The 14,042-nt window shown below is 43.0% G+C and overlaps 2 protein-coding genes across 3 annotated transcripts in view; one reads left to right on the forward strand and one right to left on the reverse strand.

Annotated features, from left to right (window-relative positions):
• The first annotated feature begins 4,259 nt into the window (after positions 1-4,259).
• Slc25a5 (solute carrier family 25 member 5) lies at positions 4,260-7,210 on the forward strand. The gene is made up of 4 exons (XM_027930899.2): positions 4,260-4,457; positions 5,444-5,930; positions 6,148-6,288; positions 6,790-7,210. The coding sequence occupies exons 1-4, from the start codon at positions 4,347-4,349 to the stop codon at positions 6,945-6,947; spliced, it is 897 nt and encodes a 298-aa protein (XP_027786700.1). The 5' UTR covers positions 4,260-4,346; the 3' UTR covers positions 6,948-7,210.
• Steep1 (STING1 ER exit protein 1) overlaps positions 7,205-14,042 on the reverse strand; it is an 81,708-nt gene continuing 74,870 nt past the window's right edge. For both annotated transcript variants that reach the window (XR_011705734.1, XM_071606821.1), the window contains one exon: positions 7,205-8,657. The gene's annotated coding sequence lies outside the window, so the exon portion shown is untranslated. The remainder of the gene's footprint in view (positions 8,658-14,042) is intronic.

Consider the following 14,042-nt stretch of genomic DNA (forward strand, 5'->3'; position numbering starts at 1 on the left):
TTTACCACATGCACCTCCGATAAAACATTAATCTCTAGGATATATAAAGAACTAGGATATATAGAGAACTCAAAAAACTTAGCACCAAAAAAACAAATAACCCAATCAATAAATGGGCTAAGGAACTGAACAGACACTTCACAGAAGAAAAAAATAGTCAATCAACAAATATATGAAAAAGTATTCAACATCTCTGGCAATTAGAGAAATGCAAATCAAAACTACATTGAGATTTCATCTCACTCCAGTCAGAATAGTGATCATCAAGAATACAGGCAACAATAAATGTTGGCAAGGACGTGGGGGAAAATGTACACTCATACATTGCTTGTGGGACTTCAAATTGGTACAACCACTATGGAAAGCAGTATGGAGATTCCTCAGAAAACTTGGAATGGAACCACCATTTGACCCAGCTATCCCACTGCTCGGTTTATACCCAAAGGCCTTAAAAACAGCATACTACACTGATGCAGCCACATCAATGTTTATAGCAGCTCAATTCACAATAGCTAAACTATGGAACCAACCTAGGTGTCCTTCAATAGATGAGTGGATAAAGAAAATGTGGTGTATATATTCAATGGAATATTACTCAGCTTTAAAGAGGAATAAAATTATGGCATTTGCTACTAAATGGATGGGGTTGGAGAATATCAAGCTAAGTTAAATAAGCCCATCACCCCCAAAAACAAAGTCCAAATGTTTTCTCTATATGTGGATGCTAATTCACCATAAGAGGGCAGGGCACTAGAGAAGATTAGAGTTACTTTAGGTTAGATAGAGGGAAGTGAAGGGAGGGGAGGAGAGGGGATGTGGGATAGGAAAGATAGTAGAACCAAACAGACATTATTACTTTATATGTATATGTGACTGCATGACCAATGTGATTCTATAACACGTACACAAAGAAAAATGAGAAATTATATCCCATCTATGTATGATATATCAAAGGGCATAAATGCATTCTATTGTCATGTATAACTAATTAAAACAAATTTAAATTTTAAAAAAATCAGTACAAAGAGCTGGGCATGGTGGTGCATGCACACCTGTAATCCTAGCAACTTGGGAGGCTGAGGCAGGAGGATCACGAGTTCAAAGCCAGCCTCAGCAACTTAGCAAGGCCCTAAGCAACTGAGCAAAACCCTGTCTCAAAATATAAACTAAAAAGAACTGGCGATGTAACTCAGTGGTAAAGCACTCTTGAGTTCAATCCCCCAGTACCCCCCCCCAAAAAAAAAGCACAAAGAATTTCTATATATCCTTTTTTAAAAAGATAATTTTTTAGTTGTTGATGACCTTTAAATTTATATGCAGTGATGAGAATCAAACCCAGGGCCTCACACATGCTAGGCAAGTGCTCCACCACTGTGCTACAACCCCAGCCCCTCTATATATCCTTTATCTAGCTTTTCTAAATGTTAACATCTTATATAACTACCATAACTAAGAATAGTTGTATTACTATTCTGACCTACAGATATTCAAAATTCACCAACAGTATCACCAATTTCTTTTTTCGTGCCCAGTATCACACAACACATTAAGTTTTCAGGTCTCAGTCTCTTAATCCTTGACTGTTCCTAAGTCTTTGTCTTTTATGATCTTGACACTTTTAAGAACATCCTGAATCTTGAAGTATACATGGTAATAGGCAACTAGGAGAGCTCTAAATCACTGTGGACTTAGCAAAATTCCAGGTTGTGTCAGGAAGTGGTTTTTAAATGACCTAGATTGTATTTCATCTTCAGTAAAGCTACACTTAGTTACTCATGGACTGAGAAGGGACAAATTCCATGTAATTATTTTATCCTATTGTGTATGCCTGTGTGTGTGTGTGTGTGTGTGTGCATGTAGAGAGAAAGAGAAAGAGAAAGAGAAAGAAATCTGACAAAACAGTAAATGGGGAAGTGCTTGAAATGGTAAAAGAGCTCTGAAATAGAATAGAGTAGGGGCATGGTGCTGAAAGGGAATAGCAGATGTGGCCAATGAAAGTTCACACACAGAAAAGGGGTTTATTAGTATTAGTGGGGTATATCAAGTAGCAATTAACATTTGAATAAAATGCATTACTTCAGATGTCAGGGGTTCAAACTAGAAAGGTTTTGAATTTTATTTTGAAATGCATTATAAAACCATCTCCCTCCAAATAAAACTCTCTATAGGATTGTGCTTTAGCTGTTACTTCTCTTACCAGAAGTAAAAGTGACTGTGGCTTTCAGAGAATATACCCTATCATTTTATAACACTGTACATCCAGGTCATTTCTGTATCCTACTGTATTACTGTCATAATCAGCTAATGAAAAACACTCAGCCTCTCACTAACACAGGTCAAAGATTTCCCCTAGAATCACCAAGCTTTAATCAAAATCGCTCCTTTGAACACCTGCCGTTTGCATCCATCACTTTGGGTTGCTAGGGTTCTCGGGAAGACTAACAAATTACAGAGTATATTTGTAGAAGAGCCTGACAATCCTGGAGGAACTGTAGAATCTTGTCCTCTAGTGGGCAGATTTGGAGAAGGTGGGAGAGGGCAGGGGAGGAAAATGAAGGAATATGCTACTATGCCTTCAGTGAGCACAGGCCTGCTGGTGTTCTGCCCTTGAGAATTCTGAAAGTCTGGGTACCTAAGGTTCAGCTGCAGTTGCTGTTTTTAAAAGTTGTCCTCATCTCTATAAACACTGTTATGATTATTTAGATGTGGGATTTGCAATTACACTATCTGCTGCTGTTCTGAACCTGAGGGAGTGCACTCAAGCTTTTAAGGACATCTGTGGCAAATGCTTACCCAGTGCAGGGACTAAGGGGCTCTGTGAGCACTTCTCTATGAACACAATGGCTGTGGGTCTAAGTCTATTGAATCCTCCAAACCTTTGGGGACTTCAGAAATCTACTCAATCCAAGAGCACTTTACTTGGGGTCCAGGGAGTCAAATGTCAACCTAGTTCTTAACCTTCTTAAGCCTCTTAACCTTTCTGGTTACAATCTCTATATTAGGCTTCTGGCTAAAATCATTTCCTAACCCTCAGCCCAGTCCTCTGAACTCTCCTAGGCCAATTTCCTGAAAAATATTTGTTAAATTGTATTTGCAAACTGGGGTCTGGGGCATGGTGACAGTGTCCTAGCCCTACTATTCCCCCAATATTCTCTGGCTTCACTGGTGCAGCTTCAGGGCAGTGCCAGGTCTAGGGTGAAGTGAATAAGCTATGCACCTTGGTGAGGAACAACTCAGTAATCAAGACGAATTATTTTAATACACTATTGTTGTTTTTTTTAAGTCAAAAATAATGCTGCCGGGCATGCGGTGTGGTGCAGTGCGGTGTGGTGGCATAGGCCTGTATTCCCAGCGGATCAGGAGGCTGAGGCAGGAGGATCACGAGTTCAAAGCCAGCCTCAGCAACTTAGCAAGGCGCTAAGCAACTAACTCAGTGAGACCCTATCTCTAAATAAAATACAAAAATAGGGCTGGGGATGTGGCTCAGTGGTCGAGTGCCCCTGAGGTCAATTCCCCCCAAAAAAGTAATGCAAAAATTCATGATAAGCAAATGATGAAAACTTTAAATAAAGACAGGATCCCCAGGGTGGACTTGTGGCTCAGTGGTAGAACGCTTGCCTAGCATGTGTGAGGCACTGGACTCAATTCTCAGCCCTGCATATAAATAAATGAATAATAAAAGGTCCATCCGGCAACCAAAAAAAAAAAAAAAAAAAAAAATACAGGATCCCATCCTGCACTAGTATGACCTTGATTCACTTGTCTCACCGTGATCCCAGTCTGGGGTATCCAGTTAAACTTTATTTACAAAAACAAGTGACCAGCCTATAGGTCGTGGTTTGCCTATATGAAAATTTTTAAATATTGCATTCAATATTATTTATCTTGATTACTGAGTTTTCTTGGTGTCCCGGTAACTACTGTGCCTCTAGGTCTGGCCCCGCTCGCTACAAGGCTTTTTTTCTCCAAGCACACTGTTGACTTCGCCCTTCTTCCCCACTCCTAGGCCTGGCACAGGGTCTAGTGTCCAGGTGCTAGGTACTCCCTGAGGCGGCCCCTTCCTCTGGCCCGGTCAGGTGCCGCGGGCTACCCCCGGCGGCGCGGAGGGCGGCGCCTGGCCCGACCTCCAGGGCTCCTCCCCGGGCACGTCAAGCCACTCAGGGGCTCTGCTGCTCTGCGCGCCGGGGCTCGGCGCCCGCCCCTGCCCGCCCCTGACGCCGGCCGCAGGAGCGCCGGCTTCCCCTATATAAACCGGCCATTTGCTTCGCTCCGCCCCAGAGCCTGGAGTCAAAGCCGGTTCTTAATCTCGTCTGGTCCCTTAGTCGCCCGCCTCCTCTTCTTCCAACATGACAGATGCTGCTGTGTCCTTCGCCAAGGACTTCCTGGCTGGTGGAGTGGCCGCGGCCATCTCCAAGACCGCGGTTGCGCCCATCGAGCGGGTCAAGCTGCTGTTGCAGGTATGTCCTGGGATCTCGGGGCCCAACCAGGAAGTTGGGGGTCAGCGCAGAAAGAGGGTGTCCCCAAGGGTGGTGCTGCTAGTTATTTAGACTTGTGGGGAGGTGAGGGCAGGAGTGACCACAGAGCCGAACCAAAAGGGAAACTTGAGGGAGGTGCCTTTAGTGATCAGTAGTTGAGTCTGGGAAGGGGGTCGGGGACCAAGGGAAGTGAGACCTAAGGATCGGTATTGCCGAGGCAGCGAACTCGCAGGAGGCAGTCTGGGAGAGACTGTCACCCCAGGCATGAGGGTAAAGGGCAAAGCCTGAAAGCCGGAGGTAGAAGGAGGAACACCTGTCCTTACCGAAGACCTCAAGGTCACGGCAAGGAGATAACAGCCTTGCTAAGGCCATACAGACCGGTCCAGCGGCCGCCTAGCCGGCAACCACGCTCAAACCTCGCCAGCTTCCGGCCGGCGTCGGGCAGCGCATGTGCCTTGTACGTCCGCCCCCGCGCAGCCGCTGCGGTCCCTGGGCCTGCTCTACGGCGCTGCGCGCGGGTTGGCTCTAGCTCTAGAGGGCGCGCCGGGGCAAGCGGAGGGGTGATAACCCACCGGTCACCTATAGGAGAGGAGTAGGGGTGGAGCAGGAAGGAAACAGCGGTAGGCCACAGTCACAAGGTGACTGCGCCCTACGTGGGACTCACCCTAATGCCTCTGAACCTGAGACTAAGGTAATGACCTTTCTCCCGGGTCTAAAGGTCACGGTTCCACTTGAATGTGCCCCCTCCCCACCCCAAGGGGTGGAGGCTTAATGCCTCTGGTGATGCAGATCCCCTTTACCCTATGAGGGTGGCAGTCATTAAGTAGGGTCCAGCCTGTGTGATGTGGAACACTAGATTTGGAGAAAGGAAAGCCAACATCGAAGGGTGTTGAAAGAAATGATATATGTATGCTCTTCCCTTCTCCATGGTTATAACTGTCCCTGTTGGCCTCCTTCCTGTCCCTCAGGTACAACATGCCAGCAAGCAAATCACTGCAGATAAGCAATACAAGGGCATTATAGACTGTGTGGTTCGTATTCCCAAGGAGCAGGGAATCCTGTCCTTCTGGCGTGGTAACCTGGCCAATGTCATCAGATACTTCCCCACCCAGGCTCTCAACTTTGCCTTCAAAGATAAATACAAGCAGATCTTCCTGGGTGGTGTGGACAAGAGGACCCAGTTTTGGCGCTACTTTGCAGGGAACCTGGCATCAGGTGGTGCCGCAGGGGCCACATCCTTGTGTTTTGTGTATCCTCTTGATTTTGCCCGAACCCGCCTAGCAGCCGATGTGGGGAAAGCCGGAGCTGAAAGGGAATTCAAAGGCCTCGGTGACTGCCTGGTTAAGATCTACAAATCTGATGGGATTAAGGGCCTGTACCAGGGCTTTAATGTGTCTGTGCAGGGTATTATCATCTACCGAGCTGCCTACTTTGGTATCTATGACACTGCAAAGGGTAAGTTTGCTCTGTGTTTTGAAGCTGTGTTCTTATGGGACAGTTTAAAAGACCATTATGCCAACCTAATAGTCCAGGGGCCAGAGATTTGGTTTTTAATTGCTGAAGCAAGCCAAGCTCCTCCCTTTCAACACTCATGAACAGATTAAATGTTTGGAGGGTATGGAAAATAGGTCAGTAAAACCCTGCCTTTTGAGAAAAGTGCCTCTTTTCCCAGGAATGCTTCCGGATCCCAAGAATACTCACATCTTCATCAGCTGGATGATTGCACAGTCTGTCACTGCTGTTGCTGGGTTGACTTCCTATCCATTTGATACTGTTCGCCGACGCATGATGATGCAGTCAGGGCGCAAAGGAAGTAAGTTACACTTGAGCAGAAAATAAAGTCATGGGCATGGGAAAACTGTGGTCACAAACTAGTGATGCCTTCCTTTAAAAATGGCAGTGTGTTCAGGCCAAGGGGTGGGGCTGATAGCAGCTGTGTAGCATCTGGCTGCTACACAGCTGCCTGTGAGCAGGCCCTTTAGATGCCTATGAATGAGGGTGCTTAAATGGTATTAGAGGTTAAGACCGGTGAGTAGTCTACACATGCTTGTTGTTCTCCAATCACAGCATTAATATTTCAGTATTGCCTGTGCTCATGTGCAAATGTTGAGTTCTAAACTGACATTTGGGGCTGGGGTGTAGTAGCTCAGTGGTAGAGCACTTGATTGAGACCCTGGGTTATTAGCTCCCCAGCACTGCAAATAAGCAAAAAACTGGCATTAGTTCTTACAGCTGGGGCTCTGTTTTATTTAGTCTAGTGAATTTTAGGGCTTTGATTGGCTTGGGTCTCTAACTGTGTTTTTATTCTTTGCAGCTGACATCATGTATACAGGCACGATTGACTGCTGGAGGAAAATTGCCCGTGATGAAGGAGGCAAAGCTTTTTTCAAGGGTGCATGGTCCAATGTTCTCAGAGGCATGGGTGGTGCTTTTGTACTTGTCTTGTACGATGAAATCAAGAAGTTCACATAAGTTATTTCCTAAGTTTTTCCCTGCCTGTGAACAGGCATGTTGTATTATATAACATATCAAGCATTCTGGACAGACTCTTGGCTGTTTATCAATGGCAACTTTTGCTGGTTGAAAATGGGAAGCAATAATATTCATCTGACCAGTTTTCTCTTAAAGCCATTTCCATGATAATGATGACAATAATGATGGGACTCAATTATATTTTTTATTTCAGTCACTCCTGATAAATAACAAATTTGAAGAAATAAAAGTATCTAAAAACAGTCTGTTTTGTTTGCTGTTTCTTTTCATATTAAAAATATACTTTGCAGGCTGGAGTTGTGGCTAAGTGGAAGAGCACTTGCCTAGCATGTGCAAGGCCCTGGGTTCAATCCTCAGCAGTACATAAAAATATATTGTGTCCAAATACAACTAAAAAAATATTTAAAATATATATATATATACTTCACATTTGAGTAAGTACTACATTTAGGTAAATGCTGCAGTGTGTCCTGAGATGAACTTTAGTAAATCCTTGGCTAATAGTACAAAGAAGAACTTAGTTGTATGACCTGTCAACATTCCACGTACATTAGCAAAATGAAATCTGAGCCCAGTGTATCCAAAATACATTGGTCCATTTTCTATGGACTGATAACAGCTGAATGACTTCCAGAAAGGACCCTAGACTCACTTTGCCCAGTCCTTTGAATAGTAATCAAGAACTATAAGTTGAATTGTTCACTTTTAAATAGTTTGTTGTGTTTAAACAACAAACTTAAAAACTCATTTAAAAGAGATTTTAAAACATAAGGTAATGGTTGTTAACCAGTTTTCATCTAGTTGCCTGCCTTCATCCATCTTCACCTGGCTCAAACAATTTTTATTTAATCTCATTCAAAGCAGAGGATAAGAGCTGGCACAGTTAAGGTAGTGCTGAGATTGCAGTGCTGTTCAAGATTATGGAGAATGCTGTCTCCAACCTTAGAACTCCATTTTACCAAGGGGAAAGTAGCACCTACATTTTGCCTGACATACTAATAAGTCCATAAATGCAGGATATTCATGTTTCTTTTGGATAAACCCTTATTTGGGAGTCACATGAGAGTGTTACAATTTCTGTAGCTCCTGATTAGAGTACAGAAATCCAGCAGGTTTTGTATCATGAGATTTGCATGAAGAATAAACCACCTTGTCAACCCACAACATAAAAAATAGAAAATGAAAGTGGCACAGTACTGTAATCCCAGTAACTGGAGGAGGCAGAAGCAAGAGAATTGCAAGTTCAAGGCCAACCTCAGCAATTTAGTGAGATTCTGTTTCAAAATAAAAAATAGAAGGGCTGGGGAGATAGCTCAGTGATAAAGTACCCTGGGTTCAATCCCCAGTAAAAAAGAAAATGATAGAATAGGTGATTCACATACCGGGGAAAACTCATTCCTGAGGAACACATCCCACACACCGGTTTGTATAAGGGCTATTCACAGATGAATGATAGCACACAATGATGCCTGGGAGAACCTATGGTTTTTGTTGTGTGCCCCAGGCCAAGCATCTGAGTCATAGCTTAGCTTAGCTGTTAAGAACTCTGTTCTGACCACAAAGAGGAGGCTCAGCATTCTCTCCTTCCAGTGAAGATCCTCTTGGTATTTTGCAGCAATTGTCGTTTGTCAGATGATGTGTCTTCTCTTTCTTCAGGAAAATAGGAGAAAACTGCCATCTGAGTTGTTCCTAGAGAAAATAATTTTTTAAAATTATTCTGGTATCAGAGAAGCCTGGGCTAAAAATCTGAACTCTGAACTTTGCCACTTAATTATGCTGTTACACAAGTTACTTAATTTCTCTAAGCCTCAATTTTCCTTATCCATAAAATGAGGGTAATAATGTCTGCCTTAGAGGGTTGTTGAAAGATCAAATAGTTTATGCAAACCATCTACCAGAGAATATATGTAATAAGCACTCTATAAATAGGAACTATAATTAAGAGGCAGTTTAGATTTCAGGACTCTAGAGTTAGAAGTACCCAGATTTTATTATTATTTATTTTTTTATGGTACTGGGGATTGAACCCAGGGGTGCTATACCACTGAGTCACATCGCCATCCCTTTTCATTTTTTATTTTGAGACAAGTTCTCCCTAAGTTGCTGAGGTTGGTCTTGCTATCTCCTGCCTTGGCCTCCTGAGTCACTGGGATTACAGGTGTGTACCATAGTGCCGGGTGAGAAGTACCTGAATTTTAATACTAGCTCCACTGCTTACTTAACTGTATGACCTTGGGCAAGTCACTGATTCTCTTGGAGACTCAGTTTCCTCATCTGTGAAATGGGAATATAATAATGTTAGCCATATTTCTCAGAGATACTGTGAGTAAAGTTTGAGTTCAAGATAAAAGCATGTTGAGCAGTGTGTATGATGCCTAGTATCATCTAGAAAGTGCTCCAACAGGAGGTTTTCTTATAATTTGGCACTCATTTTTGTTGATCTATATTTGCTCTGAGTAAAATGGATTAAAAATTGGGCTGGATGGCACACATCTGTAATCCCAGCTACTTGGGAGGTTGAGGCAGGAGGATTGCAAGTTCAAGGCCAACCTGGACAAACTTAGCCAGCACCTATCTCATTCAAGCCCACCGTTCTTTTTCTTCCACAGCCTAGACATACTATATTGTGTAGTATTGATAGAAAATAAACTTCAGCTTAGGTCTTTTTCAGTTATAGATTTTGTTCCTGAAAGGGGATAAGAGGCTCTCCACTTAGGGCTGCATACACAATGGAAGAGGACCCAAGCCCCCTTTATGGTTATTACAATAGATGTGGGCGCACTGAGCTGGCAGCTATTAAAATAAACCTGGGACCGGGCATTAATGATCAGAAAGCAAGAAGTGGTGCCTCCTACAATTGGGTGGCTGACATAGATGAGGTAGGGGTTTTTGTTGTTGTTCTTGCTATTCTTGTTGTTCAATGATTTTTGAAATTTAATTTAAAGACAAAGTGGTTTTAATCTCTCCAAGCTGTGCAGGATAGTGCTATAGAATTCATTATGTCCATTATGCTCATGCAAACGTTGATGGTACACAATCTTAGCAACACCCTAATTTATGCCGTTGTTTTGTTACTATTCAATGCATAACAGGATCCGTGGAGCCTGATTCCAGGTGAGAGAGCCAGAATACAGGTCAGCTCGTGCACAGCGCTTCCTATTCCGGGGGGCCTCTCCACTCAGTAACTGGAGGCGGTTTGCTGCGGGTGCTCCGGACCGCTGCAGAAAGAAACAAGGGGTGTCTTCCCACAGGGGCAGTTTTCGTGGATGGTAAGTGATTTAATCCATTATTTTTGTATTAAAAGAGATGAAAATATGCTAGAGAGTCTATTAATTTAAAGGCATCTTAAAAACATAAACTGCGAAGAGAGTTCTTAAATACAAGGACCTTTTCTGGCACTGTCCCCAGACTCCTGGGGGAACCCATTCAATCTCTTCTGCTGTTGCGGATAGTTTGGTGGAAAAAAAAAATTGTAAGTATTGCTGTACTATATAATGGATTTTCAAGCATGGGTGTTACTGGGGTAAATTCTATTTCTCCTTTGAAGTTTGTGAACATGTATTTCTATTTGCCTTTTAGGTTTTTAATGCACAGTTAGTATCTATACATAGTAATAAAATATCAACCAGTAAAGATATCAAATGAAAAGTAAACAGTTCCCCATCCTGCCTTTCCCATCCCTAGTCCCCGTTGCCTTGTCAAAAGTCACCATTATTAGCAGTGTCTTGTCTATCCATCTCCCCTCCTCAAATTAATGCCTGTTGTTGCAAGATGCGGATTTATCAGAATCATATTCTGACCCATTGGATTCAAAATGGCATGATTCTTTGAGAAGAGTGTCAGACTGTTGGGGGACCCGGACTTAGAGATGCTGTCGGAGGCAGAACGACAGGGGAGGGGTAGCTTCTAGACTGGGAGCAAGGATTTCTAAGTGTGGTCCTTTATTAAAATCCTAAACCAGTACTTTCCTTTGGTCTCTGAGTGACCCGTGGGCAAGTCGCTTCTAACATGAGAGCCTTAGTTTCTGATCCGTGAAAGGAGGAATTTGGGGAGAAGGCAAACTCAAAGTCCCAGTTGAGATATCCTTCAGCTCCATCGTTTTAACATAAAACAGAAACAGTGAAAGGACCGGGATTAGGTGATTTAATCCTTCCAGAGAACATTTTAAAATACCTAACACAATCGTAACTGAATAGTCTCTGACTCAGAGCAGTCATTTACAGATGGCGTGGGTGGGTTGGTGTTGGCAAGTAAAATTACAAATGTAAAGATTTACATTAATTTCAGGACCAAGAAGCTGAGCAACAAAATTGCAGCTTGGGTTTGGGTCAAAGGTGATGTGATTTACCTCAAAATAATTAACATCTGTCTTCTCCCAGCCTCATCTTATTATGTGTAATGTGCACTTCTGTATGCAGGTTGAGCTTTATTTGAACAACAAATATTGGATGCTGCAATTTTGGGGCACAAAAATGCCTTGTGTTCCACTCAAAATGTTTGGAGGAGCTTTCCTATCATTTCGGCCATTATTTGCTAGATGTGCAGGTGAACAAGGTCAGACGCGTGGTGCTCTTCTTAGCCAAAGGCTTAAAAGAGCCTACGGTATCCCAGCAACAAATATAAACACTGTTCAAGTGACAGATTGGGCGGCTGCTTTCACTGGACCCTCTTCAGAGACAAAACTGAGTTAAATTAAAGTTTATTAATCCATGCTTTCTCCATGACTGTCAATGAAGGAGACAGTGGAAGTAGAATCTTATTTTGATAATCAACATCCATCTTGGGGTTTTACTTCTTTGGGCAACTTTTGTGTTGTGGCTTTTGTTGTTATTGTTGTTTGTTTGTTTTGATACAGGGTCTTATTATGTTGCCCAGGCTGGGGTTTTTTTAATACTTTATTAGTTATTCATGGATCTTTATTTATTTATTTGCTTATATGTGGTGCTGAGACTCAAACACAGTGCCTCACACATGCTAGGCAAGTGCTCTACCACTGAGCCACAACCCCAGCCCCTCTTTTTTTTAATATATATATTTTTTTTGGACGTTGATGGACCTTTATTTCTCTCATTTCTTTCTATGTGGTGCTGAGGATGGAACCCTGTGCCTCACACATGCTAGGCAAGTGCTTTACCCCTAAGCCACAACTCCAGCCCCAAGCAAATTCCTGGGATCAAGTGATGCTCCTGCCTCAGTTCCCCAGTAGCTGGGAATACAGGGATGAACCACCTTTGGGCAATTTTTGTAACCCAGGGAGGAAATTTAGCACTGTTGAGATTTAAGGGAACATGACAAATATAACATGACAAATTAGCAATGTTTCACCATCTCTAATGATTTCACTCCCAGAATGGAGATGGTTGTGGCTGCAAAGATATAATGACAGCAGAGTCTCTGCTAAAGAGCTGCCGAGAGACCAACTTCGAGGGTATTGTGTTTGTGGGTGAAAAGGAAACTCTTCTATCTGAATGAGCTACAATGCCAAGCACGTCTGGGGGAGAAGCAAAGACCTCATCTCCTGGGCATGGGCCCCTTCCAAGCTCTGAGAAGGGCCCCAGTGATGCATTCATTTGGTCACATGGTTTGATAAAAGTTTTCAAATGATTACTTGTGTGTTTTTAAAAAGGACACCGCTGGGCATGGTGGTGCACACACTTGAAATCCTAGCAACCTCGGGAGGCTGAAGCAGGAGATCCACCAGGCTGAGGCTAGTCTCAGCACTTTAGCTAGACCCTGTCTTAAAAAGTAAAGAGGCTTCAGCTGTAGCTAAGTGGTAGCGCACTTGCCTAGCATGTGTGAGGTACTGGGTTCGATTCTCAGCATCACATAAATAAATTAAAATAAAGCGTTTTTAAAAGAGTAGAAAGGGGGCTGGGTTTGTGGCTCAGTGGTAGAGTGCTCACCTAGCACATGTGAGGCACTGAGTTCAATCCTCAACATCACATTAAAATAAATAAAATAAAGATATGGAGTAAGAGAGAGAGAGAGGGAGAGGAGACTAGGGTTGCCCAGCATGGATTACATGCTTGTAATCCCAGAGGCTCAAGAGGCTGAGGTAGAAGGATGGAGAGTTCAAAGTCAGCCTCAGCACCTTAGTTGGGACCCTAAGCAACTTAGCAAGACCCTGACTCTAAATTAAAAATAAATAAATAAAAAAGGGCTGGGGATGTGGCTCAGTAGTTAAGTGCCCTTGGGTTCAATCCCTTTTACCAAAAAAAGAAGAAAAGAAAATTTAGAGAACAAAAAAGGGTTAGGATGTAGCTCAGTGGTAAAGTGTCCTGGGTTCAATCCCCAGTACCTAAAAAAAAAAAAAGTGGGGGGTGTCAAAATCTTACAGATTGATATCTCCACAAAATATGGATCCACTCCTGTTCGTGAAGCTGGAATAGAAAAAGGTATTTGGAGTCAGCTGTGTACATCAGGACAGAGGCAGACCAAGGTCTAGGGCTTCCCTATCTTTTGATCTTGCCCAGAATAGGGCACACTGCTCTTCATCTTTATGTACGGGACTGCATCCTGAGAAACTTTTGTTAAAAAAAAAAAAAAAAAAAGGTTTCATTTTACTTAACTGCCTCATGCCTCAGTTTCACCTATCTGGAATATGAAGAAAACTATAGTATCTACCTCATAGTATTACATACACGGCAGCACAATATCCTGCCCAGGGAGGAAAAGGTAAGGCTATAATATTTTCCACTCCAGAAATACTCAGAGTTAAATTGTAGGAAAATAGATTTTATTCAAAGCCAGCTTTGAAGCAAGATGGAAGAAACTTAATTGTTTAAAAAATTCCATCTTGGAAATCCCTGAAAATTGGCAGAACTTTTAAAGGAGAAGAGGCAGGGGAGAGGAGCTAGCAGCAGTTTAGTGAGACAAAAGGCCAGGAAACGTACATATGCAGATTTAGTTAGCCTGTAGTTAGACTGGCCTGAATGGGCAATCTTAGCTCCCAATTTCTTTGGTGCCTGTCAGGATTTGGAGTGGAAGCCCCTCCAGCTCCCACTCTCAGTGGGGGAACTTTTGTTCCCAATTATGAGGGAGGGAACCAATTCAGTCGGTTTCCATAGGAATCGG

This window comes from Marmota flaviventris, chromosome X (assembly GCF_047511675.1).
Source record: "Marmota flaviventris isolate mMarFla1 chromosome X, mMarFla1.hap1, whole genome shotgun sequence".
Classification (NCBI taxonomy): Eukaryota; Metazoa; Chordata; class Mammalia; order Rodentia; family Sciuridae; genus Marmota; species Marmota flaviventris.